Here is a 27,167-nt window from a genome sequence, read left to right on the forward strand (position 1 = left end):
ACGCTGGCTAAGAGTCTGGGCTCTGGAACTGGACTGGCAGACTTTGAATCCCAGCTTCGCTCACCGACTGTTGGCTTTGTGACCTGAGGCAAGTTGCTTAACTTTTCTGATCCTGATTCCTCATCTGTAAAATGGAACTAGCAACAGTACTGAATTTCATGGGGTTTTGTGAGTGTTAAATGACTTAATAAGTGTATAGCATTTAGCACAGTGCTGGGCACATAGTAAGAACTCAGTATATGTTGACGACTGTTATTGTTGCTGATATTATTATCTCCAGGAGGCAGGAGAGTGTAATGGTTAAGGTAAATGTAGATATTATTAGTTCATTTTATCTTGAGCTGAGGATAAGAATGAAAGGGAACATGCTTTCAGCACTTACTATATATGAACATTGTCTCATCTCATCCTCCTGCAGCTCTCTACTCTCACTTCTCAGTTGAGGTAAAAAGCTCAGAGAGGTTGAGTGATTTGTCCAGGGTCAAAAAGCTAGTTCAAGACAGTGGTTGAACCACCCCCAGATCTCCCAGGACTTTCTTAGAGAGTTTATTCCTAGGAGTGGAATCATCACTGGAATTTGCCCTCTCTCTGTCTAACCAACTCCCCAATTTTAACTCATTCTTTGTCCTTTGACAAAGAACTTCTCCTCTGGGAGCCTCAGTCTTCTCAGCTATAAAATTACAGGAGTTTGTAACAGTTGGGGTGAATATTGCTACCTGCCGTCACAAACAACCCCCTCGTCTCAGTGGCTTCACATGACATGGCCCAGTGCACTGTGGGTCAGTGGAGGTGGGGTGCTCCACACAGTCACACGGGGATCTGGGTTCCTGCCACCGGTTGACACAGTCTCCCCTAGGGCCTGAGATCTCCCCTGGCTCCTGAGCAGCTGGCCAGGAGGAAAGGAAGGATGAAGAAGGTACGCCTGTCACACACCTTGGCCCGCAGGTAACAGACCTCGTTTCCATTCACGTTCCACTGGCAAGAACTAGTCATGGGGCCCCAGCTAAATGCAAGTGGAGCTGGGAAATATGGTCCAGCCATGTGCCAGAAGAGAAGAGAGCCAAGATCCTGGGGCCACAGGGTTGGGCCAGATTCTGTGACCTCCCACTGGCCATACTAGAGAAGTGCAGAGGTCAGGACTCCTGGGTCCTTCCCCTGTGTGCAGCCTGGGTCCTCCCTCCTGGAGCACTGTTCCTCCTCGCTCCTACCCAGGAAGAGAACCAGTCCCTGCCAACCCTCCTCTGAGGGTGGGTGGGTGGTGAGATAATGAGCGTATCATGCTTATTGCCTCTTGGAAGGCAGGTGCTGGAGAAAAACCAAGTCTGCTTTGGTTTTTCTCCCTGTTCCCTTCACATTCCTTCTCGAGACAAATTTAGTCAGCCCTGCTTCCAACAGCAGTGCCCAGGATGCCGACTTTTTGTTCTCTGAGTTGATGTCAGAGCATTTGTCATGCCTGCAGCCTTGGGCCTGGAATGCAGGCCTCAGGAGCACAGTCCCAGCCTCTGCCCTGCCGCAAATGTCTGTGCCCCATCCACCCACCCCTGCTCAGTCCCCATGGGCATCAGTTGCCATGGCTCTCAGACAAGGGCCCTGAATTCTCCACTGGCATGAGACAGAACACAGAATATAGAAGGGCTTTGAGGTCTGGCACAGGGCTGCCTGTGTCCTTAACAGCCACTTAGAGCTCAGAGGCGGGACAGTTCAGGGTTAAGAGCACAGACTTTGGAGTTGTCCAAGTAGATCAGAATCCCGGCTCAGGCAAGTTAACTTTTCATCTGTCTCCCCATCTGTGAAATGCGTCAAGGGTGCCGCCTTCATAAGATTTCCTGAGATGCGTATATTAAGAGCTTTGCCTATTTTTCTGGTGCTCTATAAGTGGTGGGTGTGGAGATGGTGATGGTCCATACTTAGCCTCAAGCCAACCTGAAAGCCAGAGTCAGAACTTCCTGGAGGCTTCAGCCCATTCCAGAGACTTCTTTTCCAAACTGCTTTAAAATCTCCTGAGGGGCCTCCTTGGAGAGTTATGTTCTTGGACCTCCTCATCTTTGCAGAAATGATTTCTTTGCTTTCTGTCTTTCTTTCTTTTCTTCTTCTTCTTCTTTTTTTTTTTTTTTTTGGTAAGGAAGATTGGCCCTGAGCTAACGTCTGTTGCCAATCTTCCTCTTTTCCTTTTTTTTTCTTTTTCTCCGCAAAGCCCCCCAAGCATATAGTTGTAGATCCTAGTTGTAGGTTCTTCTGGTTCTTCTATGTGGGATGCTGCCACAGCATGACTTGATGAGTGATGCTAGGTCCACGCTCAGGATCTGAACTGGCAAACTCTGGGCCACCAAAGCGGAGAGCACAAATTTAACCATTCGGCCATTGGGCTGGCCCCTGATTTCCTCTCTGATGTCTATCCTGTTATCCTCCTGCTGGTGCAACTTGAATTCCTTCCACTTTGCCTTGGTTTGTGAAGCCCTCTGCCACCACTGCCCAGACCATAACTTATGATGTTTTTAAAGATTATTTGGGAATGTCTCCTGCAAGCCTTTGCTTCCTGAGGTTAGGTAGTTGTGTTTCTTTCAGCCTCCTTCCTGGGGCCACTCTCACTTTTACTCTGAGTCTCAGTCTCAAGAAGATCATCCTGCCTCCCCTGCCTGTCCTTTCAGTTACAAAGGCCACAGGGAAACACCTCCCCAGTCAGGCTCCCAGGGAACCTCTTTCTCACTGAAAGTTTTCAGCCTTACCTGGGCAGCAGGTGCAGCACTCAGCCATACAAGCTCTGGCCGTGCCCAGGCACAGGCAGAGACAGCAAATGGGCCACCTGTACTCCTACACACCTTCCTGGCTCAGTTAAACCTCTGCAGATCTGAGCCGCCTGCTCTGTGAAATGGGGAAGGTAAGGGTCATTGTCCTGGGAGGAAACAGTTGGTGGTCTCAAAAGGGGTGATCGAATGAAGGGACTATTCACAAAGGTGCATGCAGGGAGAGGGGAACCAAGAAGGCTAGGGAAGGACCAGGGTTGGCCCCACAGGAAAGCTGTTCCCACCTAGGCTGGCAGGGCCAAGAGGAGGGAGCAGTGCCCAGAACCTGGAGAGAGGCGTGGCTGTAGGACAGGCCACCCTCCAGGCTCTGGGCCTTAGGTGGAATTCAGCCGCTGTTAGAGGCCCAGCAGAGAGGAGCTGAAGGATAAAACACCCTCACTCTTCTTCCCTCCTGTCCTCTGATCACCTGTAGGTGCCTCCCACTGGCTGAACCCAACTGGAACCAGAGGGTAGGGAGCTTGGTGGAAGCAGACTTTGCAGAAAAGGGCAGAGACTGAGGGTGCAGGGGTAGGCGTGGAGAGAGTGCTGCCTCGAAGGGTGGGTCTCAGCATGTACCCCCCTTGCCAACAGACCTGCCAGGGGGCTTGAGCACCCCCATTTATAGACATGGCAAGTGAAACCCTGAGGGTTAAGTCACACAAGAGGCCACACTGCCAGCAAGCGATGGAGCCAGGATTTAGACTCCACAGTTCCCATGGCCAGAGCAGACAGTGGTCAACATTTCACGATTGAAGATGACTCCTCCCCACAGATGGTCTTCCTCCCAGGCCTGTAATCCCTCCATTATTTATTCACTTGGGCTGAGCATTTCATTCTCCCTGCTTGGAACTTTCTTTTTTCTTTTTATTGAGGTAACATTGATTTATAATATTATGTCGATTTCAGGTGTACATCAGTATAATTTGACTTCTGTATACATTACGTCGCATTCACCACCACAAGTCCAGTTTCCCTCTGTCAGCACCTGCTGGACAGTTTCAAATCCAAAGATCCCTGCTTGGGGCTGGGGGGAGCATCATATCGATCACTCAACAATTCCAGGGAAGGAGTTTCTCAGACCTTTCTGCTGGGAGAGGTCTGGGACAGGGCTCAGGAATCCGTGGGGGCTGGAAACACTGAAAGGGAGGCAGCAGCCCGGAATAAGATGGTTGTTGATCCCCCCCCCCCCCCCCAGTTACAGAGCTTCTGAGCACTTCACCCCCATCCTCTCACTTAATCCTCACCATTTTCCTGGGATACTGGCACCAGTATTTACAGTATTCACAGCTGTGGGACAGTAGCCCAAAGAGATTACACTTGGCTAATGATAGAGTTTTGCCTGAGATGGGCAGAGCCACATGGAGGAAAATGCACTGGCTTTAGAAGCCAAAAGATGAATGCAGGTCAAATGCTTCCTACCTGTGAAACTACAAGGTAAGTCCCCTCACCACCACAGGCATCTTCCAGATGGGAGTGTGAACACCTGCCTCACTGTGTTTGGTGAGAATTAAATGTGATCATTCTTATCCGTCCCCAGTACAGTTCCTGGCACCCCGCATCCCAGGCAGAGAAGGTGTTGACGACAAAATCTTGAATGTCAGCAAACCTAGCGTTGAGTCTCGGAGACTCGGATGGCCCTGGACAAGTCATGTAACCCCTGGAGCCTCATTTAAAACATAGAGCAATCACATCCCCATCCCACAAGTTTGTGTGAAGGTGAAATGAGATGAGGTGTCTGAAAGGACTTTTTTAAACCTCTCTATAAATGCAAATGTATTTCTTCAGCAATAACAACAGCCAACATCAGCGAACATTTCCTGGGTGCTTACGGTGTTCCAGGCACTGTTCTAAACCCCCCATGTGTGTGGTTTCATTCAGTTCTCACGGCAACCCTATGAAGCAGGACTTTTTTATTCCAATCACAAATGAGGAAATTGAGTCTCAGACAGGTTAAGTAACTGGCCCAAGGTTGCATTGCTGGTAAGTGGCGGAGCCAGGTGTTGAACCCAAGCAGGCTGAGAAGCCTCTGGAGAGGGGAGCATCTGCAGGGAGCCAGGACATGGGATACGCAGACAAAGGGAACTGAAGAAGCTTGGAGTCCAGCATGGCTCAAACATTCGTACAAATCAGAATCATTTAGGGAGATTATTTAAAAGGCAGAGTCCTGGCCCCCTCCCCTGCCCTGCCACAGAGATGCTGATTCCATGGGTTTGAGGTGGAGGCTGGGAATCTTCCTTTTTAACAAGCCCCCAAGATGATGCCTGTCAGCTAACCACACAGGGAGGACCATGGCAGGCGTCCCACCATGCCATCGGTAAGGGTTGCTCAGTAAGTGAGGCTCATAGGCTCTAGAGGACCTTGAAGTCTCAAGAAGGAGCCCACAGTGGGACCCACCTTCGCCTCTGGCTTCCAGGTTTGCCAAGTACTACAAGATGGAGGACGGCAGCGAGTACCGCACACTCCTGAAGGCTTTTGGCATCCGCTTCGATGTGCTGGTGTATGGGAATGTGAGTCCTTAGGCTGGGCAGATGGGCTGGTCAGGGGAGGAAACCCAGATCCATCTGGGGCCCTGAAGAGGCTCCTCTCAGGGGCAGGGTCCTGCTGCTGACCGGCTCTGAGACCCTGGGTTGGTCACATCTCCAGTGTCCTCACCTGTACCATGAAGGGATGGGGCCTGCTGACCCCCCAAGAACCCTTCTAGCTCCACTTCCTCTCTGGCTGGGAGTCCAAGTTCAGCCTCAGCCTCACTTCTGCCCTGCTGGACCCTCTGCCCACTCCCTTGGTCTTTGTGCCTGCAGGCTGGCAAGTTCAACATCATCCCCACCATCATCAGCTCCGTGGCAGCCTTCACCTCCGTGGGAGTGGTGAGTTTGCCACTCCAGGCTCTGACAGGAGGCCAGTCAGGGTGGGGCCCCGTCTGGCATGGGGGGTCGGGGGGACCCAGAATGCTTCTGCCGAGAATGTAAAGCCCAACCTCTTGCCAGATGCTTCCTCTCCTCTACCCCCTCCCTGCTGGCTTGGCCCTTACATGAAGGCCTCCAGTCATGGAGAACTCATCACCTCCCTCAGCAGCCTCCCCACTAGCAGGAGGCACCACCCAATGCAAAGTTCCTGTCCCTCACCATGAAGGTGGGCGAGGAGACCAGGGTTCCACAGACCTGAGGAGCCTTCAGGAGGAGCCGATCCTGGCTGGCAAGCCCACTCTCAGGGACTTCCGCCCCCTCAGTCCTTCTGCTTCTCCCTCCAAGTCCTCTCTCTGCATTTTGCTCTGGGGTCACCCCCAGGAGCTGGGGAGGCAGGTCATGAAGACATTCTGCAAAGCCCCTGGACATTTTTCCAAAAGGAAACATTGGTGAGGCCTCCTGGGGGACTCACCCTGACCCTTGGCCTGCTCTCTGCCCTAGGGCACTCCTGCCCACTGCCCGGGCAGCTCAGGGTCCACCTGAGCCTGCTGCTTCCTGCCCTCCTGCTCCCACCTGTCCCAGGGCAGCCCCTCTGAGCCCACCTGCCTCTCTTCCTCCAGGGGACTGTCCTCTGTGACATCATCCTGCTCAACTTCCTCAAGGGGGCCGACCAGTACAAAGCCAAGAAGTTTGAGGAGGTGAGGAGGTAGAGGGGCAGGGCAGGGAGGGCCACTAAGACCCAGGGACTCTCAGTGGCTCACCTTCTGGGGACTTCCCAAGGGAAGTTCGTTGGGCCTCAATGTATATTGGGGAGTCCAGAAAAGAGGGGGTTTGGAGACCTCTCTGTGGAGAATCTTGGGGCTGTGCAGGTCATCGCTGTCAGCATCCCCATCCATCATCATCCCCTGCCTGTCTCTAGGGTGGGACAAATCCTGTGATGAGTTATCTCAGGTTTCTGTTTGTCCTTGAGGTGCATGGAAAGGAGCTCAGGATCACACAGACTTGCTCTAGCCCCCTAGTGAACAGGCCGCGAGCCCTGACTGCTGAGTCTGTTGAATGGAGCCCCCTAGGAGGACCTCGCCCATAGTCAGAGCATGAAAAAGCCAGCCCTTCTGCCTGCAGGTGAATGAGATGACGCTGAAAGCTGCTGCCTCGACCAACCAAGTGTTCTCCAGCGACCAGACCACGGAGGAGAAGCAGTCCACAGATTCAGGGGCCTACTCCATAGGCCACTAGGGCCTCTTCCCAGGGCCCCATGCTCACCCCTGGAATCCGGGCCTCCCCATAGGGCATCCCACCTGGGCAAGGGAGGATGGGAGAGGGGAGGGGCTCTCATTTCTGCTGCTCATCTCATGAGGCCACAGCCGGGGACCAGCTGTTCCCACAGGGCTCCGACATACAGGTAGTACTCCCTGCTAAGACCTCTATCTTCCCTTCACCCCTTGCCTCACCCCAATCTGCTTCCCAAGACCCCCAGGGCAGTGGCACCTGAGTCATCCCCCTTCCAAAGAGTAGACATAAGAATAGTAATAATGAGTGGCCACAGGGCCTACCAAGTACCAGGCACTCTCACATGCATTATCTTGTTTAATCCTTAGAATAATCCTATGAGGTAGATATTAGTTCCCCTGTTTTGAAGATACCCTGAGGCTCAGAGAGACAGTCATGTGCCCAAGGCCACACAGCCAGGAGGCGGGAGAGCTGGGATTTGAACCCAGGTCTAACTCCATTGCCCACACCGCACAAGAGAAGAATGAACGTCAGGGGGCATCTGCCCTGCTGCTTCCACCGGCTCCACTCTACCACGATTAGGTTCAGCTGAATCAAGAGTAAGCCCCAGGCTTTCCCGGGAGCTCAGGCAGGCCCCATTTTAGGAGAGACCAGTGAGACAGTGGTGCGAGGTCTCCTTCTCCAACTTGGGTGGGTCCCAAATTCACAAGGAAATAGGAGGCATGACTGTCAGTGAATTTGTCCTTACCTCCCCCACGGCTCTGTCCCCAACCCAGGGAAGGGGCCATTCTTGTTCTCTCTCTGGGGCTCCCACATACTTATAGCCATGTGGGTCCCCTCACTCCAGAAGCCAGAGTAGGCCACACCCAGGGTGATGTGATTGTTAGACCTGGGGCCCTGTTCTAAGAGGGCAGCAATCCTCCTTAAAAACATTGGTGAAAAGGCTCCAGTGAGCCCCAGTGCCCTGTGGGCAGGTGATCAGCGGGCGGGTCCCCGCAGGGTCCTAACGAAGTGGTCAGTCTCCTAATGTTAGAAACTAAAGGGCCTTAGAAAACATCTTGCCCACTCTCCTGTTCACAGATGAGCAATGGAAGCCAAAGGGGGAAATGACTTATGTCATAGTGAGTGGCCCAAAGGGAACCAGGTGTCCTGCCACTCTGGGGAGGAGGCAAGAACAGGAAGCTGGGAAGGCTGTGGAGAGAGCACCTGGTCCACCCCTGCCTCCATGTGCCCAGACCTCCCCTTCCCCTTCTGGGCTCTCACCCCATGAGGGGCCCAGAAATCACACCAGGGCCGAGTGCAGGAGCAGGTCCAGATTTTATGAAGACTGATGCACATACGATTGGGGCATTTTTAAAAAAATAATAAAAATTAGGTATAAGAAGGAGCTCATGCAAGTGAGCAGCACTGAAGTATGCTTCATGAGCTTCACGGTAAATCTGCCTCCAGGAAAGTTGGAGTGTGGCCATGACCATGAGGACTTGGCAGAAAGGAACTTAACTGTAGATGAGGGCTGGCCCCTCTAAGGAAGGTGCAGAGAAAGGGGGTGTGGGCAGCTTTGGGAGTAGTTTGGGACGATCAAGCAGTGAGCACTTGCAAAGGCCCAACCTCAATGATCCCCCACTGCAGGGGGAGAAGGGGTAAGATTCCCACGCATAAGGCCCATCCCCCTTCCTCAACTGAGTCTTCACCCCTCAGCTCCACCCCAGGAGCAGCCTCCAGAATAAGGCCGTGTCTGGAGATCTGATGAGCAGACACATCAGTGAAGACAGCACTGCATTCTCCAACCAGGAGACCCACAGGCATTCCCAGTGAATCCAGCTCTCAGGAGCCTGGGCTGGGGCTGAGGACGTTCTCTGAGGAGGAGACAGAGGCAGCGGTGTCCTGGAGGGGCCCTCTCCCCCAGCCCTCCCCTTCCCCACACTGGCCTGAACCTGTGTGTGTGAGCCTGACACTGTCCTCCCACAGCTGAACTAAGTTAGCACTTCTGTGTGCTAGACTTCGGGTTGACATCAGTACTAATAAAATAGCTAACTTGTCTCTCCTGCATCCTGGTGTCCTCAACACAGTCACCAACATAATCACATGGACCCGCACACCAACCCTGGTGAGATTGCTCTGGTTTGTTATTAATCCTATTTCATAGAAGAAGAAATGTGCAATACATGGAAATTCAAACTGGAACCCATGCTCATTCCTACCACTACACTGCTTCCTTAATGACTCTGCACAAAAGCCAACATTTAGTGACAACCTGCCATTGCCAGGCCGTGGGCTAAATGCATTACAGATGTTGTCTAACTCAACTTTATTTTATTGAAGAAGAAACTGAGGCTTAGTAAGGCTAAAAAATTTGAAATGTAGAACAGGGACTCAGACCCAGAGCTTTGTGACTCTGGTGGCTGGGATCCTGACTTCTGTGCTATGTCTGTCCGGGAAAAATTAGGACATTCCTTGGCTCCTTCTTTTCTATATGTGTTGGGTTAAACCAGGTTCTGCTGCAGTAACAAGTGGGCTGCGAAATCTCAAGGTTTACTACACACAGCAGGTCAGACAGCCCCTTCCATCGGGTAGCTACGCCTTCAGGGACACAGGGACCCCCAGATCCCTGTGGCAAGGACAGTGAGAATGGGAAGATCATAGGGGGTCATTTAAAGGCCAGGCCTGGAAGAGACTTACATCATTTCCTCCCACATTGCATTGGCCACACCCAGTAGCATGCTGCAGAGCCCAACTTATGCAAGGAATACCAGGAAACACAGTCTACCTCTTTCCCCAGCAAGAAAAAATGGTGAACATTGCACTCTCTGCTTCCTTATCTCCTTTTCAATGGCTTCTCTTCTCCACAACCACCCTCCCCCCACGCCCACTGATAGTGACACACATCCTTGCCTTCTGTGTTCCTTTTCACAAAACCTCGTTCTCGGCAAGTAACCATCAACTTCCCAGAGGTATTAAGAGATAAGGCCCTTGGAGTTTCTTCTCCTAAGAGTATTTGCTTTTTAATCAAAGGCTATTCAAGACTGCAAGGCCTTAAACAACCAAAGGAATGAATATATAATGGTTGAAGTCGACCCAATAACAGACAGTGCTGGATATTTCAGGGACACCTTATCTACCCTTGCCTGCATCAAGCAAGCTTCAATCTGGAGAGGTCTAAGCCCCCTCCTCTCCCTGCCCACCCCTACCTCCAGTCTTGGCTGGCAGGATATTGGGCTACCAGGATTGGCTAGAACTGATTCACCATCAAAGAGTTAAGTAGGGGCTTGCTTTCAGCCGAAATACCAGTCCCAGAGCTCCCTATGCAGAGCTTCCTTTACTGCCTATCCCTCCCACCCCTGAAGGCCAGATTCCACTGTTCTTTCAGAGGCAGACCATCAAGAATTAGCCTGTTTCAGGGTCATCCCTGTGGCTCAGTGGTTAAAGTTCCACACACTCTGCTTCAGTGGCCTGTGGCTTGCATGTTAGGATCCCAGGTGTGGACCTACTCCACTTATGGGCCATGCTGTGGAGGCATCCCACATACAAAGGGGAGGAAGATTAGCATAGATGTGAGTTCAGGGTGAATCTTCTTCACACATACACGAAAAAGAATTCGCTTGTTGCAGTATGCAATGCAGGGACCTGGGGGGGGCCTGACCCCCAAGCAGCCCCCGTTCCAAGCCCTTGGGGAGACTGACATGCTGTGATTAGCAGCTTCCTGACCCAATCTGCAACCAAGGCTGAGGGACAGGCCCCTCTGTGGAGGACAGACCTCTTCACCAGAAGCAGTCCCTGAGGTCCAGCATTGGTGAGATTCATGGCAAGCCCAAGACCCGTGGTCCCATTGTCAGAGGCCCGCTCATATTCAGGGAACTCAGCCCTGCTGCTTCTTTGCGACCCGCTTCCCCTGGGGTTCTCTGCCCTGTCCTGTTCCACCACCTCCAGAACCTTTAGAAAGAAAGCACATCTGGGAGACTGTTCTTTTTTTCATGAAACTCCACATCCCATCAGATGCCTGGACATGCACACACATGTTCACACAGAAACGTAGACCTGTACACAGGTGTGCTCAGACACAAACATATATACACACCCCAAAACATACTGGCCAAAGACACACAAGTACACACATGCATGCACACACAGATTCAGGCATCTTACGGTGCAGAGCTTCATAGGTGTCCGCAGACACACAGGCCTATCCATAAACACACAGAGATGTACAAAATGTACACCCTCAAACAATACACAAATACACACTGACTCAAAGATTTACGCACATTTACATATACAGATTCACACATACACAGATACACACAGGTATACAAAGAGTGACTCGCTTACACACCAAAATACATATACACACATGTGCACGTGCATCTTCAGAAATATTTGTACCTTCTCCCTGTGCCCCATGTAGAACGACACCCAAAGAAGTATTTCTGTCTCAGAGTGCCCCCCTCATTCTCTCCCCACAACCCAAGGCTGTCTGCCCTCTTAATACCCAGTCTCAGATCTGAACTTCTGCTTCATCAATGCCAGATCCTACCGGGAGCCAGCATCCTGCCTCGAACAAGGTAAAGAGCAGCAACAATGCTGTCTCTCAATGTCCCCTGGGTCAGAGAACATGGGATTAGGGAGAGAAGCTGAGGCCTGGGGCTGTAGACACAGCATAGGAGCCAGAGGCTACCAGATACCCTGACTGGCCCCTAGGCCCTCCTGCTGGGAGGCACCTCCCTCCTGAGAATGTGGCCCCTTTAGGGAGGTAGGCTGCGGATGTGGGAGAGGGAGAAGTGTCAGGGAGTGGGAAGGACGGCCACACTCCTGGGAATGGAGTGGGGAACAGATCTCAGAAGAAGGTGGGGCCTTTCAATTCACCCTCAGTGGCTGGAAGAATGCAAAATAGAGGCGACTATCTGAGGCCAACAAGACAGAGGACTAGAGGAACAGGCTGCCCCCAGACAAGACTACTAACTCCTCCCTCTCACGTGCTTATCCAGATGGCATCGCACTGCTCCACCCCAATCCTTGAATCAGCAAGATCGCCTCTGTTTTGGAAAGCCACCCCACTCCCACCCCACCCCACACCCCATACTGAATCCAAACAAAGCAGGAGGGCCAGTTTCCCAGCCCCCACCGAATGGGATCTTTCCCCAGAGCCTGGGGGGGAGGGGTGGGAAACCCGAAGCCAGGGTCCTCCAGAGTTCATGCTCCGCCCCCAGGTGGCGCTGCAGCCGAACACCTCAGCACCCCCACCCACACCACCTCCACTACCCACCCCACCTCCACCACCTTTTACTTTCCTCAAAGCCCCACCCTGCAAGAGTGAGCGTTTCCGGGCGTTTCCAACCCCGGGGATTCCTCTGAAGTGAGCAGTGAAGAAATGAGTCAGGAGATGCTGTGGGAAGTCTGATTTTATATCCAGGAGGGAAAAGGGGACCAGCCCAGTGTCCAGGGGACAGACGGGAAGCTGTGAAGGCAGGAGGCTTCAAGGCAGGGTCTCCGTGCCAATGGCTTAGAAGGAGCAGATGAAGGGCAGACACCTGCTGCAAGGAGCTCTTCGCCAGTGACCCCCTGGCAGTAGAGAGAGCACAGTGAGGTCAGCTGCCCATCTGAGTGTGGCTTGTGCCCCGCTCCTTCCCTCCTCAGGCACCTCATACCCTCCCTTGCCTGCTGTGGCTGTGATCAGTCAGCCATATGTTGCCTACACATCCCTACCAGTTAACGTTTCTTGAGCTCCCACAGCGAAGGAGGCAGGGTGATTAAGTGCTTTCATCTTCACAATGACTCCAAGAGATGGGTGCTAGCTCATCCCCATTTCCCAGATGAGGACACTGAGGCTTAGTGGGGTAATAACTTGCCTGTGTCTCTACTGGCCAGTGGCAGAGCCGGGATGTGAACCGGAGCAGTCTTACTCCAGCGCCTACGGTCTTAGCCATTGTACTAAGCTCCCTCACATCTGTCATCCATGCTGTTGGAAGCTGGAGAACAGTCTGTCAGCCTTCCCTAATTCCCACATCTTTCCTTAGTCCCTCATCCACCCTTAAATTCACATCTGCTACTCTCATCTGTCGCCCTCATATCAGAAGAGGGAAAGGACCACCCCCCAGGCCATAAGATGGAAAGCCCACATCTAGCCCCCACACTGGGCACCCCATCACCTGGTTTTGCTTTGAGGAATCCTTCCCTAAATCTCAGCCCTTCTCACAGAGAGGACGTTGGCTCTCCAATTGTGGGGAGGGTGTGAGTTTCGGGAAGTGTGTTGAGACAGCTCAAACGGATAGTATGTAAAAGTCCACATTGCCCCCCTTCCCATTTCCCAGTCCCCCTCACCTCTGCTGCTTACAGCAACACAGTCGCCTCTCCCATATCCAGGCTCCCCTGGGGCCCAGTAACTATAATCCCAGGTGCTCCCATCAGTCCAGAAGAATCTCTTGTACTGGAACTAGAGAAGGGATAAGCTGCATCAGAGGGCAGAAATCCAGGAAGACAGAGAGATTCAGGGGCTCCAGAGAATGCTCACTGAGCACAAAGTATCCCTTTCTGGACATTCACTACATATATAATCTCTTCTCACTGTTCACCCAGCTAGAAGCCAGATACCCTAGAGATCCATCCCTGAGTGCAGGCAATGGCATCATCACACAGAGTAGGCTTCTCAAACTTCATTGTGTATACAAATCTCCTGGGCATCTTGTTGAAATGCAGATTCTGATTCAGGAGGTCTGGGGTGCGGCCCAAGATTGTGCATTTCAAGCAAGCTACCAAGGGATGCTGATACTACTGCTTCGTGGACCACCCTTGAGTAGCAAATGTGATGGCACTTATTCATCCACAATCCCAGAAGCACTCTAACAGAAGAAGGACCTCATTAGAGATGAGGAATCTGAGGCTCAAGGAAGTCATTCAGCTTGTAAGTGACCAAGATGGGCATGGAACCTACCTCGTGACGCCAGTGGTGTGCTGGTAAGTCTTTAACAACCAGCTCTGGGGGAAAGTAAGAAAGCAGAGGGACTTGTGGCAGTTGCCAATTTCCTTGGGGTAAATTCATCCACCATGGGAGATCTCAAGCTACAAGCGTGAAGTCACTGAACATGTAGTTGGGAAGAAACGTGCATAATCAGTGGTTCTCCTGAGCCAGTGCAAGCCAGCTCCAGCTCATCACCACCTGCCTAAGGTCACCTCAGCTGCTGGGATAAGATTTGAGGCCAGCAGGTGTACCCTCAAGGTGATCATGAAAAACTTCCTGTACCTGGGATTTGGCCCCTCACTTACCCAGTCCTTCAAGAAGCCTCCAATCCAGACCTGGCCTTCGTTGATCCCCGTGATCGAGATCTGGATGCGATAGTTTAAACTGGAGCTGTGTATGGAGACAAGATTGCCTCGGTAGCACCTCCTGCAGACATTCTGCAGAGAGAAGAGGTGGGGTAGAGAATTCACTCTGGTTTTTCTCAAGTCCATGAGTCTCCAGCAGAGATCCCTCCATCCCTTTACATTTCAGAAATCAGGGACCTACTTGCCGCCCTCAGTCTCATTGCTTGCTCCATTTTCTGTTGTCAGGAACTTCTTGTAGGAAGTGGTAATAATACTCAGAATCATTATAGCCCCCATTTATTGAGAGTTTACAGTGACCCGGGGATTATTCTAAATACTTTCCATGTATTATCTCATTGAAACTTCACCAGAAGTCTAGGAGCTTGGAACTATATATCTCCATTTTACAAATGAAGATACTGAAGCTCTGAAAGGTGAAGTGACTTGCGCAGGTAACACAGCCACTGACAGGCAGAGCCAGGATTGAACACAGGTCTATCTAATACCAAAGGCTTTCGTCCAAATCAGTGGTTCTCAAAGTGCAGTCTCCAGGCAACAATATGATCATCACCTGGGAATGTGGTATAAATGCAAACTGTTAGGCTCGGTCACAGACTTGCTAAATCAGAAATTTTGGGGAAGGGGCCCAGAAATCTGTATTTTGGCTTCGAGAACCACTAGTCTAGATGGATATGGAACAGAAGGTTGGATCTACTCTCTTCTTCTCCCATTGGTCCTGCACAGTAGCTTTCCTGCCACTCACCAGAGCTTGTCTAAAGTCCATGGGGCTCCGCACCAAAAGGTAGTTGACATTATTGCACCCAGGATGGCCACATAATTGTACTGTTTCCTCTTCCCTGGGGCACTGCAACTGTTCAGCTAGGGCTGCTGGGTCCGACTCCATGGCCTGCTCATCCTCAAAGGTGTCTTGATTGGTGGAAGCCTTAGCCTCCTCTCCTTCTGACTGGATCACCTCATCTGTCAGGGCCAACTCTCCCTCCTGCTCCCCTGAACCTTCCACATCCTGGGTCAGGTCTGCCTGTGTCTCTCGGATGTCCAAATGGGGGTCATCATTCTCTGGGAAGAAGAGGTAACTTACCATCAGATGAGTTCTCCCCTCTTCCAGTGCCGTGGACAGCTCTGATCCCACTCAAGCCTTATTAAGGACGCCACCTGGCAACAAGACTGGAAGGATCTCCGAGGTGTTGGGTGAGGCAAGAACTCTTGGGTCATATGCACATATGTATGAGAACCTGACTTCTGGCTGACACCACAGGTGTGTATTTTGGGGGTGGGAGGAAGCACCTGTGAGAAGCCCTTCACCTTCACAAGTGGGTGGTTTTTCCTTGTGAAGGAGCCCTGATAGAAAGTTCAGATCACAGTTGTGAGTCCAGGAGAAATCTTAACAGAGATGAGCTAGGTCAAGTGAAGAGGGGAGGCTGTGGTCTTGGCCCCACAAGTGCAAAAAAGGTGCAGAAAAGAGGAGAAAAGAGAAACATAGATGAGAAGAGAAGGGGAGGACTTACTCAGATGAAGAGCAGCAACTGTCCCCAGCAGGAGAAGGGGCAGGCGCAGAGGGCATTTCATATCTACTCAGTCTTGTGACAGGGACACAGCTCCACCTTGCCTCCCTGGGATGTCCAGTATGTCTGCACAGCCCCTGGCACAGGGCAAAGAAGAAGAGTTTGTTTAACTGGTTTATTAAAGAGCAAACTAGAGACCTTGCTTCTCGTCCAATTAACAGACCCTGATTGGAGAATCGGGGAAAGGACGTGGGGGTGTCGGCTCAAGGTGAAAAGTCCCTTTCTTCCTGAGAACTCCATCACTGCTCGCTGGAACAACACTCAGCCCAGACCCTGGAGGAACAGGTCTGCTCAGGGCCAGGGCCAATTTCACTGACAGTGGAGAAGAAGAGGGAAGGAGAGTAGCCATTATGGTCCGAAGGACAGACCTCTGAGGTGTTTGCCAGATAGGGTCCTGCTTCCTCCCAAGCCCTGGACCCCTCCTCCATGGGCAGCCAGGGGAGCACTCACCTCCTGAGTCTGAGGCTCTTCTCTCAGTGTCTCTGGCTGCTGGGCCCCAGAGGCAACCCTTATACTGGGCTTTTGGGGAAGTGGGAAGAGACTCAGGGTGGGGTGTGGGGCAATGGAGCTGATCAGGAGTTTGCTCAATCCTCTCCCCCCTGAGCCCTGCTCTCTACTGTGACTGCAGGGACCTGCCTCCTGGGGTCTACTGCCATCTACCCTGGTGTGCTTGAGAAGACCCCAGATGTATATTGTCAAGGCAAAGTTGTTATTATTGCCCCTAAAGGGCCTCAGTCTGAACAATACTCGTTAATCCCAGGAGCAGCCTGTCTTTGGTCATATCCCAACAAATGGAGTGGAGAATCCAGGGATCCGGGAGGCCATGAGAGGAGGAGGTAGGAGGTGAAGGGAGCCTCAGTCCCCCTTGGCCCTTATCTAGAACGAGTACTTTATATGCATCACGTCCCTGAATCTTCACTTTCATCTCATTCCCATGAGGACATATGATTATCCCTACTTCACAGACATGAAAAGTGAGATTCAAAGAGGGAAAGTGACTGGCCAAGATTTCACTGCATGTGGGTGAACTGGGATTTTGAAGTTTTTTTGTCTCTACAACCTCTGTCTCTCTGTCTCCCCCTCCCTGCCTCCTTTCCTCACTCTCCTTCTCCCTCTCCCTCCCTTTCTCAACTTTAATGCTTGAAAAACCTATGCTCTTTCTTCTGCATTGAGGATCTAGATCAAGATGCTCAACCTTTGCACTCTTACGATTAGGAGTATTTCTATGTTGTGGGGAGCTGTCCTGTGCATTGTAAGAAGTTTAGCAGCATCTCCAGTGTCTACTGACTAGAACCCAATAACACCTCTCCAAGTCATGATTATCAACAAGCTCTCTGCATATTTTCAGATGTCCTCTGCAGAGCAAAATGACCCCAGTTGAGGACCACTGATCTAGAATATGCCATTTTTTCCAACCTCAGGTCATGTCTTTCCAGCAAGGAGGCAACAGCTCCAATGGAAAGCCTCATGCAGAATCATTCAGACATTGGTGACCACCCTCCCCACCCCACCCCAACGTCCACCTCCCGCCAGCCATGTATTACCACAGTGTCAGGACTAGGGACAAGTGAGTGAAGCAAGATTTAAGGATGCAGAAGTCAAGGCAAACAATATTTCAATGCCATCTTTCTTAAAAGTCAAATTAAATGCAAAAATATCAAAACTTCCATCAACCAAACTCCAGCCAAATTCAGTGCAGTCCAAGGAGAGACTAGCAAGTGCTAAGCGGTGACTATGCTGGATATCACTGCCAAGAGCTGGTGGACTTGTTGGGGTGGAGGACTCAACTCTGTGACCTCCTGGTTTTCCTCAGATTCCAGCCCAGTCCCCCAGTTCACAGGGCACCAGGAACAGGTAACTCAGAGGGTGAAAAGGCCTGAATTCCTTCCTCTCCTCTGCTCTCCCAGGGGACCTACAAATGGAGAAGTATCACAGAGGTCACTTCTGGGCCTGATTGCAGAGTAACCGTCTTGGCTGTTATCTCCCCACCCAACGGACCAGACCCTCAGCTTATCTACCTGACTAGGGGGATTGGCCAATTCCAGGGCCCCCAAACCCTGGTCTCTGGGTTTCAAACTTCAGATCTCTTAGTGGAGGAGGGGACAGAGGACTAGACCTCCTCCTCATTGTTCTCCCCACTCCTGGGGCCGAGGCCAGGGGCATCATTTCACTGAGTGGTTGGGTTGACCAATAGGGTCAACTACTCTCGTGAACCAGCACCACAACAAGCTTTGCACATGCTGTTTCATTTCAACATCCCTGTTTCACAGATGAGAAAACGACATCTCAAAGCACTTAAACAAGGTGCTGAAGATCACACAGCAAGTGAGAGACAGTTCTAAACCAGAGACAGGCTCCTTTTGCACTCCTGACTGCCTTCCCTCTGCCTTCTCTCACTCACCTACCTTCTCCACAGCCGGCCCCTCCTCTGCATTAACCCAGTTTTCTTTGCATACAGGCCCTGGGAAAAGACATTCCAATGACTTCCTCAGTGACCACAGTGATGTCCATCCATTAGCTCACACAACTCATAAGAAGTGGCATGTTGACCCTGCTCTGTCTGACTCCCAAGTCCTCGCTTTTTTGGACACACCCAAATTTGTTACCTCCAGACACTCTAGCCAATGGTGACAACATTTTCAACATCCATCAACTTCCAAGTCTCTGGCTTACTGTTTGCATTTATGTTCATAGGGTTTTCAAACTCTGCCTCCCGAGAGTCTGTCCACCCCCACATTGTGCAGAGGGTGTGTCTTGCCATCTTGAGAGGCAGTGTTGTGTGGTGTATAATGAAATCACAAGTCCCAGAGTCAGCCCTCTGTGTCTCAGTTTTCTCATCCGTAAACTGAGGCTAATGCCAGAACCTACCTCTAATGAGATCAGCTTCAGTACAGCTCTCAGAACTGACCCTGTCGGATGGTGTTGGGAGTGACCCTTGTCAGGAAACCAGGGCTAGAACTGTGACCCTGATCAACACACAAGCCCTGAGTGTTGCTTGAGCTCTGCGCTTTGCACGATGTGAGGAACTCCACAGATTCCATTGTAAACACACCATCTTCCTTTCACAGAGCTTAGTTAATATCTTGTTGGAGAGGAAAAGTACACACAGAAACCTGTATTTTGAAATGTAAAGCCAGTGCCCTTATGTCATTATTTTCATGTTTTACAACATTTTTTTGTGGATGTATAACATGCATTTTGTCAAGTATGGTACACTGCTCAGGGAAGTTTTACAGAGTGAATGCTTCCACATAACTGTGCCCACAACAAGATACAGAACGTTACCCGGAACCCAGACGTCTCCTTCATGCCCCTTCTGGACATTAATCCCCCAAAGGGGATCTCCATGGACTGGAAGTCACACTTCTGTCACAACACACGCCCCCAACAGAAGAGATTTATGAGGGACAACACAAAATCCACCTACCGCCTAGCACAGAGCCTGTCACCTAGTAAATGCTTAATAAACGGGAGATTTTGTTACTCTTTTTATTAATATAGGAATAGAGGGAAGTAATGCCTTCCCACACCAGGATATAAAGTCCGTAAGGGCAAAGAGTGAAAATACTATTTCAGCGGCGTCTTCCACAGTGCCCAGCACAGGGCTGAATCCATAACAGTGTTTCAGAATTCCATCATCTTTAAAATCCACAGACTATTGTGGTACAATTACAATATCACAATGGACCTGTTTGATTTCTATCTGTTTCTCAATTTACTGTGCAAATCTGAGCAAGTAGCTTCTCCTATCTGGGCCATACTCAAAAATGAAAGGTCTTGATTGGCCTCTCTCTATGACCTTGGTCCCATCTGTAATTCTCTGAATTTGAGGGGTCCTGGAGGAAAGGGGCTTCAGGACACTGACCCCTTACTTTCTGCTTGCTTGCCAGCTGGAGAGTGGAGAGAGGATCCAGAATGCCTTCCTTCCTCATCTCTGATTGGGACACCCTCACCCCAGCTAGGTTGGAGTCCTATGCTCCAAGATGAACCCAAGGATAAGGGAGTCCATCCCACCCCCTCCCCCCGACTGTGCTCCATCCCCATAGGATCGTCTCCTGGAGGGGAGAGCAGCCAACGCTCCAGCCAGAGAATCATAATGGTTAAAGGACCATGATCTGAAGCAGATAGTAAAACCACAGGCTTGCTGGCATTTGGGTATTCAGCCTTGGGCAAATCTTTTAACAGGTCATCCCTTCTCTGAGCCTGGCTCTGTAAGATGGGATAATAATTGTTGATCACACAAGGTCATCTCTGTATAGTGCCTGCCACAGTAGGGAGTACTTTGTGAGTGTGTAATAAGCGGCAAAAAGTAGTGGATATTGTTGTGCTTATATTATAAATAACTGTATGTTCCCAAAAAGTGTCCTAACATATTCCCAGGCCTTATACAGAGTTGACCATAGAGCAGGTTGTCTGACATTGGGTTTCCCAAGGAGAAGACCCTGAGACAAGGACTTGTGTGCCAATTTATTTGGGAGGTGCAAGGGCACTAGTAGCGAAGAGAATAATTCACAAGAAAATATGTGTTGTAAAGACAGCCACCTCCCTGGGTAACGAAGTTAATTCCACTGTGAAACACTGCCCAGGACATGCCTTAAAATTGTTCCACCTGAGGGGCAAGGGACTGAGGTGCTCATACACCCACTCCTGAGAGTTGTCGGCTGTTCCTGGGACGTGCTAATTTTCTAGCACATTAAGGCAACCACAGTCTGTAGGAGAGGCCAGGACATTGATGGTCCATCATGAAAGATTCAAGAGAGATTGGTGGGGTCCTGCCAGGATCTGTACACCGGCACCCAGTAATTGAGCATTCTATGAAAAGAGCTAGCTGAGCCCATTCCTCTGTCTCCAAGACTGCCCCACAGACCCCACCCCACGTTTCATCCTCCTTGACAGTAATAACTTCTGGCCCCTTTCATGAAAGACAGTAGAGCCATCGTAGGGCAGAAAGTTCAAGATTGAGGCTAAGCAGAGTGGATCAATGATCAGAGGAAACAGAAATCAGTTTCAGGAAAGTAATTTTATTCCTGGGTGGTGGAGGAAGGGGCAGCAGGCATGGGACGGGAGGCAGGGCCCCAGGAGGGGGCGGTTCTGAACTCCGGACTGGGTCCTGCTAAGTAGGAACAGACACACAGAATGAACGCCTTGCAATGAGGTACTCTCCAGCCACCTTCTGTGAAGGCAGAACAAGAAGGGGCCTTCAGCCTCTTGTTTCCCCTGACTTAGCTCATGGAGGGTCTTTCCCCCTCCCCACCGCATAACTCACTGAAAATGAAGTTTGAAGATCCAGAAGGCCTCTCCCTTGGAGGGTCCACGTCTTCCTAGCACCACCTCCATAAGCCCCTCCCACTTCCCCTGCCTTGTCATCTTTCATTCCCACTTCCACATCACCTCGGTTCCACATGGACACACAGCTGCCACCAGAGGCCAGGGGCTGGCTGAGAGCCCAGTACCAAATCTTCCAGGCACTGCCATCACCCCAGTAAAAGTGCCAGCAGCTGCCCTAGAGGAGAGAGAAAGGGAGAAGGTGGCCTTGGAGCATAAGGCAAAGGGAAAGCAGGTAGGTAGAGCTGGAACTGTCCCTGTCTGATCCTCCTGCTGCCTGCTGGGCATTTGCCTTCTCTGCTGGATCATCATGGACACAGTCCTGGTCAACCAAAATGTTGATCCACAGTGATCAGCACCATTACATTCTATGCATCCTCGTGACACACTCATCCTTTTGGCCCTGACAAGAGGTGGGACAGGAGTTTCAACCCCATTCTAGAGATGAGGACCCAGGCTCATAGTCCTGCCCAAGCCATACAGACAGTCAGAGGCTGAGCAGAACTTGAACCCAAACCTACTCATCTAAAGCCTTGGCTCTTCCCGATGCCTAGGCAGCCACCTTACTATCATGCCCAGGTGTCCAACTCTCCCCAGTGGTTCAGAGGATCAGAGAGCAGAAGCACAAAGAAATCTGCAGCAAGTTGAGCACTGGCTTGGGTCAGAAGGGGCTCCCCATTTAGCTCTGGGATCCCTCTTACCAAGCCTGTGCTCATGCCTCAAATCCAGACTTGACCCTGGCTGACACTTCTGGCTGAGCACTGGATGTGGTAGGGAAAGATGAGGTTATGGATGGAGACGAGTTTGCCCCTGTAGCACCTCTGCCAAGTATACTGCAAGGCAGGATAAAAGAGGAAAAGTGGGGTGCCCCTCCTGAGGAATACACGTGATGTTAGCCCTGGATCTTGAAGTCTCCACAATTCATTCCCCCACTCACCAAGCCAATCAGAAAGCCATTTGAAGACTAGAGATCAAAATGTAACTACTGTTTCCACTTGACCCTCACCTTTTACGCCCTCTTACCCACGTCTAACACCTCTGCGAGCCTGAGACCCTGCTGACACCCCCAGGGTCCTCAGTGAGGAAAATAAACAGTGACTCAGAGGCTGGGGACAACCCCTCCCTGCCTTCCTCTCCACCCCTGGACTCAGCCTCAGCCACAGGCCACTCACCTGAGCTTGACTAAACATCATGGCTCTCACCACCCAACAAAGCAGCAGGTCTTACATCCAGGGATGCCCACCTGTTTGACTGTATCCTCTTCCTTAGGGCACTGAAAGTCCTTGTCCACCTCTTCTAGGGCTGAGACTGATTTGACAGCCCCCTCTTCCTCAGGGGCATCTTCACCTCCAGAGCCTCGCTCCTCCTCTTCCTCCAGCAAGGTCAGTCCCTCCATAGGAGCCTCCATTGTCCCGTGTTCTGGCATCTCCCCATCGTAAGGCAGGATCTCATCTCCCAAGGGGCTCTCAAAGTTGGATGTTTCAGTCCCCGGTAGAGAGAAAGTCCAACTGCACCCCCTCACATCTTTTCCCGTTCACTCCAGAACCATGGACAGTTCCCTCCTTGCCCTAGCCATCAGAATGCTCAGCCTTGGAAACAGAGGAACCTAGAACCAAGCCTCCATGAGGATAACCTAGCCTCCCACATGAGGTCATGGGGTGAAGATCAAGGACTTAGCATCAGGCCATTGTGGGTTTGGGTACTGATTCCATCATCTACTAGCTTTATTTCATTTGCAATATGGGTATACAATATTACATTCCTAATGGGGATGCTATGAGGATTAAAGGAGATAATGCATACAAAATGCTTAGCACAGTACACTAGGTGAGCTCAAAGTAAAAGAAAGTCATTATGGTGATCATCATGGGCATTATCTATAAAGGACAAAATGGAGAATGTCATAGTATAAATGAGGCTGCAGATATACAGATGCCCTGAGAAGTCCCTCTAACTCCAGGTTCTACAGTCTCTGTTCCTTTAAATGCAGACATCTTGCAATAGAGGATGGCCAGCAAAAGAGATGGCTTGTGACTCTGACCCTATATACTTTAGAAAGGAGCAGAAGAGAAAGAAAGACTGAAGACTAAGGAGACTTACCCAGATGAAGAGCTGAAACTGCCCGAAATACAACAGCCAGAAATAGGGAAAGTTTCATCTTGGCTTTTTCCTGCAATGGGGAACATAGTTTGTCAAACACACACACACACACACACACACACACACACACACACCCTACAGCCACACCCTTAGGGGACATTCGGAGTGAGGTAAAGAAACAGCAGGCATGAACAGAAGCCAGGATGGGCCAGAAAAGCTAATGCTGAGCCCAGCCTTTGATTCTCCAGGATGCTAGCACTTCTTTCTGAATAGAATGAAGCAGACCATGAGGGACAGACAAGGTTGGCTTTCCTGTGAACCTGAATGTGAAGAAGGGAATATTATTTTTGTTTTGTACTTAATAAGCCCCTGACAGTCTATGAAACAAAGAGAATCCAGAAACAATGATTATTGGCCTTCCTAGGCCACACATCACTTACAAAATGGGTTCCCTCCTCAAAGCTCAAAAAGCCACATGTGCATCTCTGCCTTCCTCAGACAACAGGAGCTCTCGCATACCTCAGAAGGAATGTGAAAGGTAGAAGATGAGAATTCCTGTCTGCTGACACCTATGCAACCTGACAGCCACACACAATCCCAGCCAGCCCTCCAGAACCTCGGAGCCCAGGCCAGATGTGTCCCAGGAGATGAACATTTACTTGGAATAAGTTCCACTACACCAGAAAGCACTTACCTGCCCAGAAGTCTTCCTGGGTCCTGAGGAATTCCCAAATCCCAGATCTTCCTTCTGTCCATCCCACAGTGACATTTTATATAGGGACTTTGGAGGAAGTTCCCCAGAGGAAGGAAGGTTTGCCACAGATTGAGGGAGGTGGGAGGGCTGATAAGAACCCTTCATTTCTTCACGTCCCTGGGGAGACCACTCATTACCCTCCGGCTTCTCTCCTGTCACCCCTTTCAGGAACCTGGGGGGCCGTTCTGAGATGTCTCAGAGACAGTGGATCCTATCCTGTACTTAGTTTCAGACTCTCCTTGGGAGCTTGTCCAAAATGCATGATTCTCCTGCTTTATTGGTGGGAATGTGAATTGTCACAGACATTTTAACCCTGAAGTACGTTTCATTAGCTTCACAGTAAATGTGCCTGCAGGAAAGTTGGAGTGTGGGCATGATCATGAGGACTTAGCAGAAATGAACTTAACTGTAGATGAGGGCTGGCCCCTCTAAGGAAGGTGCAGAGAAAAGGGGTGTGGGCAGCTTTGGGAGTAGTTTGGGACGATCAAGCAGTGGGCACTTGCAAAGGCCCAACACCAATGATCTCCCACTGAAGGGAGAGAAGGGGTACGATTCCCAAACATAAGGCACATCTCAGCAGACACATCAATGAAGACAGCACTACATTCTCCAACCAGGAGGCCCACAGGCATTCCCGGTGAATCCAGCTCTCAGGAGCCTGGGCTGGGGCTGAGGACGTTCTCTGAGGAGGAGATGAAGGCAGCGGTGTCCTGGAGGGGCCCTCTCCCCCAGCTCTCCCCTTCCCCACACTGGGCTGGTCCTTCTGTGGGTGCATCAGCCCCTCCTGGCCTGAACCCGTGGGTGTGAGCCTGATGCTGTCTTCCCACAGCTGAACTAAGTTAGCGCTTCTGTGTACTAGACTTCAGGTTGGCATCAGTACTGATAAAATACTAACTTGTCTCTCCTACATCCTGGTGTCCTCAGCACAGTCACCAACATAATCACATGGACCCGCACACCAACCCTGGTGAGCTTGCTGTGGGTTGTTATTAATCCTATTTCATAGAAGAAGAAATGTGCAATACATGGAAATTCAAACTGGAACCCATGCTCATTCCTACCACTACACTGCTTCCTTAATGACTCTGCACAAAAGCCAACATTTAGTGACAACCTGCCATTGCCAGACTGTGGGCTAAATGCATTACAGATGTTGTCTAACTCAACTTTATTTTATTGAAGAGAAACTGAGGCTTAGTAAGGCTAAAAAATTTGAAATGTAGAACAGGTACTCAGACCCAGAGCTTTGTGACTCTGGTGGCTCGGATCCTGACTTCTGTGCTATGTCTGTCTGGGAAAAATTGGGACATTCCTGGGCACCTTCTTTTCTATATGTGTTGGGTTAAACCAGGTTCTGGTGCAGTAACAAGTGGGCTGCGAAATCTCAAGGTTTACTACACACAGCAGGTCAGACAGCCCTTTCCATCAGGTAGCTATGCCTTCAGGGACACGGGGACCCCCAGATCCCTGTGGCAAGGACAGTGAGAACGGGAAGATCATAGGGGGTCATTTAAAGGCCAGGAAGAGACTTACATCATTTCCTCCCACATTGCATTGGCCACACCCAGTAGCATGCTGCAGAGCCCAACTTATGCAAGGAATACCAGGAAACACTGACTACCTCGGTGCCCAGCAAGAAAAAATGGTGTACATTGCACTCTCTGCTTCTTTATCTCCTTTTCAATGGCTTCTCTTCTCCACAACCGCCCTCTCCCCATGCCCACTGACAGTGACACACATCCTTGCCTTCTGCGTTCCTTTTCACAAAACCTCGTTCTCGGCAAGTAACCATCAACTTCCCAGAGGTATTAAGAGATAAGGCCCTTGGAGTTTCTTCTCCTAAGAGTATTTGCTTTTTAATCAAAGGCTGTTCAAGACTGAAAGTCCTTAAACAACCAAAGGAATGAATATATAGTGGTTGAAGTCGACCCAGTAACAGATAGTGCTAGATATTTGAGGGACACCTTATCTACCCTTGTCTGCCTCAAGCAAGCTTCAATCTGGAGACGTCTAAGCCCCTTCCTCTCCCTGCCCTCCCTGTACCTCCCGTTGTTGCTGGCAGGATATTGGGCTACCAGGATGGCCTAGAATCGATTCCCCACCTATGAATTAAATGGGGACTTGCCATTCAGCCGAAATACCAGTCCCAGAGCTCCCTATGTAGAGCTTCCTTTACTGCCTATCCCTCCCACCCCTGAAAGCCAGATTCTACTGTTCTTTCAGAAGCAGAGTGTCAAGAATTACCCTGTTGCAGGGTCGGCCCTGTGGCTCAGTGGTGAAAGTTCCACACACTCTGCTTCAGTGGCCTGTGATTTGCAGGTTAGGATTCCGGGTGTGGACCTACTCCACTTATGGGCCATGCTGTGGAGGCATCCCACATACAAAGGGGAGGAAGATTAGCATAGATGTGAGCTCAGGGTGAATCTTCTTCACACATACACGAAAAAGAATTCACTTGTTGCAGTATGCAATGCAGGGACCTGGGTGGGGGCCTGACCCTCAGGCAGCCCCCGTTCCAAGCCCTTGGGGAGACTGACATGCTGTGATTAGCAGCTTCCTGACACAAACTGCAACCAAGGCTGAGGGACACACCCCTCTGTGGAGGACAGGCCTCTTCACCAGAAGCAGTCCCTGAGGTCCAGCATTGGTGAGATTCATGGCAAGCCCAAGACCCGTGGTCCCGTTGTCAGAGGACCGCTCATATTCAGGGAACTCAGCCCTGCTGCTTCTTCGCCACCCGCATCCCCTGGGGTTCTCCGCCCTGTCCTGTTCCACCACCTCCAGAAGCTTTATAAGAAAGCGCATCTGGGAGACTGTTCTTTTAGTTCCTGACACTCCACATCCCATCAAATGCCTCGACAGGCACACACGTGTTCACACACAAACGTAGACCTGTACACAGGTGTGCTCAGACACACACTAACATGTATACACACCCCAAAACATACTGGCCAAAGACACACAAGTACACATGTGCGTGCACACACAGATTCAGGCATCTTACGGTCCAGAGGTTCATAGGTGTCCACAGACACACAAGCCTATCCGTTAACACACAGAGATGTACAAAATGTACACCCTCAAACAACACACAAATACACACTGACTCAAAGATTTACGCACATTTACATATACAGATTCACACATACACAGATACACACAGGTATACAAAGAGTGACTCGCTTACACACCC

At 50.7% G+C, this 27,167-nt stretch overlaps 2 protein-coding genes across 3 annotated transcripts in view; one reads left to right on the forward strand and one right to left on the reverse strand.

Moving 5' to 3' along the window:
• The window catches only part of P2RX3 (purinergic receptor P2X 3), a 33,212-nt gene extending 24,249 nt beyond the window's left edge, over positions 1-8,963 (forward strand). Inside the window, exons 9-12 of the mRNA XM_008537756.2 lie at positions 5,197-5,290; positions 5,582-5,647; positions 6,307-6,384; positions 6,809-8,963. Of these exons, the coding sequence (XP_008535978.1) occupies positions 5,197-5,290; positions 5,582-5,647; positions 6,307-6,384; positions 6,809-6,922 (352 nt within the window). The 3' untranslated portion in view covers positions 6,923-8,963. The remainder of the gene's footprint in view (positions 1-5,196; positions 5,291-5,581; positions 5,648-6,306; positions 6,385-6,808) is intronic.
• A 3,331-nt stretch (positions 8,964-12,294) lies between these two features.
• On the reverse strand, positions 12,295-22,710 carry LOC139074355 (proteoglycan 3-like). 2 transcript variants are annotated; one of them, XM_070563917.1, is made up of 6 exons: positions 22,364-22,710; positions 15,739-15,872; positions 14,976-15,289; positions 14,174-14,305; positions 13,232-13,343; positions 12,295-12,472 (listed from the first exon to the last, which is right to left on the reverse strand). In XM_070563917.1, the coding sequence occupies exons 2-6, from the start codon at positions 15,797-15,799 to the stop codon at positions 12,414-12,416; spliced, it is 678 nt and encodes a 225-aa protein (XP_070420018.1). In that variant the 5' UTR covers positions 15,800-15,872; positions 22,364-22,710; the 3' UTR covers positions 12,295-12,413. The 2 variants fall into 2 exon arrangements, with proteins under 2 accessions (XP_070420018.1, XP_070420017.1); XM_070563916.1 differs by lacking the exon at positions 22,364-22,710 and adding an exon at positions 16,246-16,311.
• Positions 22,711-27,167: the final 4,457 nt, after the last annotated feature.

The sequence above is a fragment of the Equus przewalskii genome, chromosome 11 (genome assembly GCF_037783145.1).
Source record: "Equus przewalskii isolate Varuska chromosome 11, EquPr2, whole genome shotgun sequence".
Taxonomy (NCBI): domain Eukaryota; kingdom Metazoa; phylum Chordata; class Mammalia; order Perissodactyla; family Equidae; genus Equus; species Equus przewalskii.

What these genes read in the sequence shown, in the direction of transcription:
- LOC139074355 (XM_070563917.1), bottom strand. Translation starts at nt 15,799, where the DNA reads ATGAAATGCCCTCTGCGCCTGCCCCTTCTCCTGCTGGGGACAGTTGCT. An exon ending in AGTTGCTGCTCTTCATCTGA is followed by an intron (nt 15,290 to 15,738) that starts GTAAGTCCTCCC and finishes TCTTCTTCCCAG; the next exon opens with AGAATGATGACCCCCATTTG. An exon ending in TGTTGCTGTAAGCAGCAGAG is followed by an intron (nt 12,473 to 13,231) that starts GTGAGGGGGACT and finishes CTCTACTGCCAG; the next exon opens with GGGGTCACTGGCGAAGAGCT.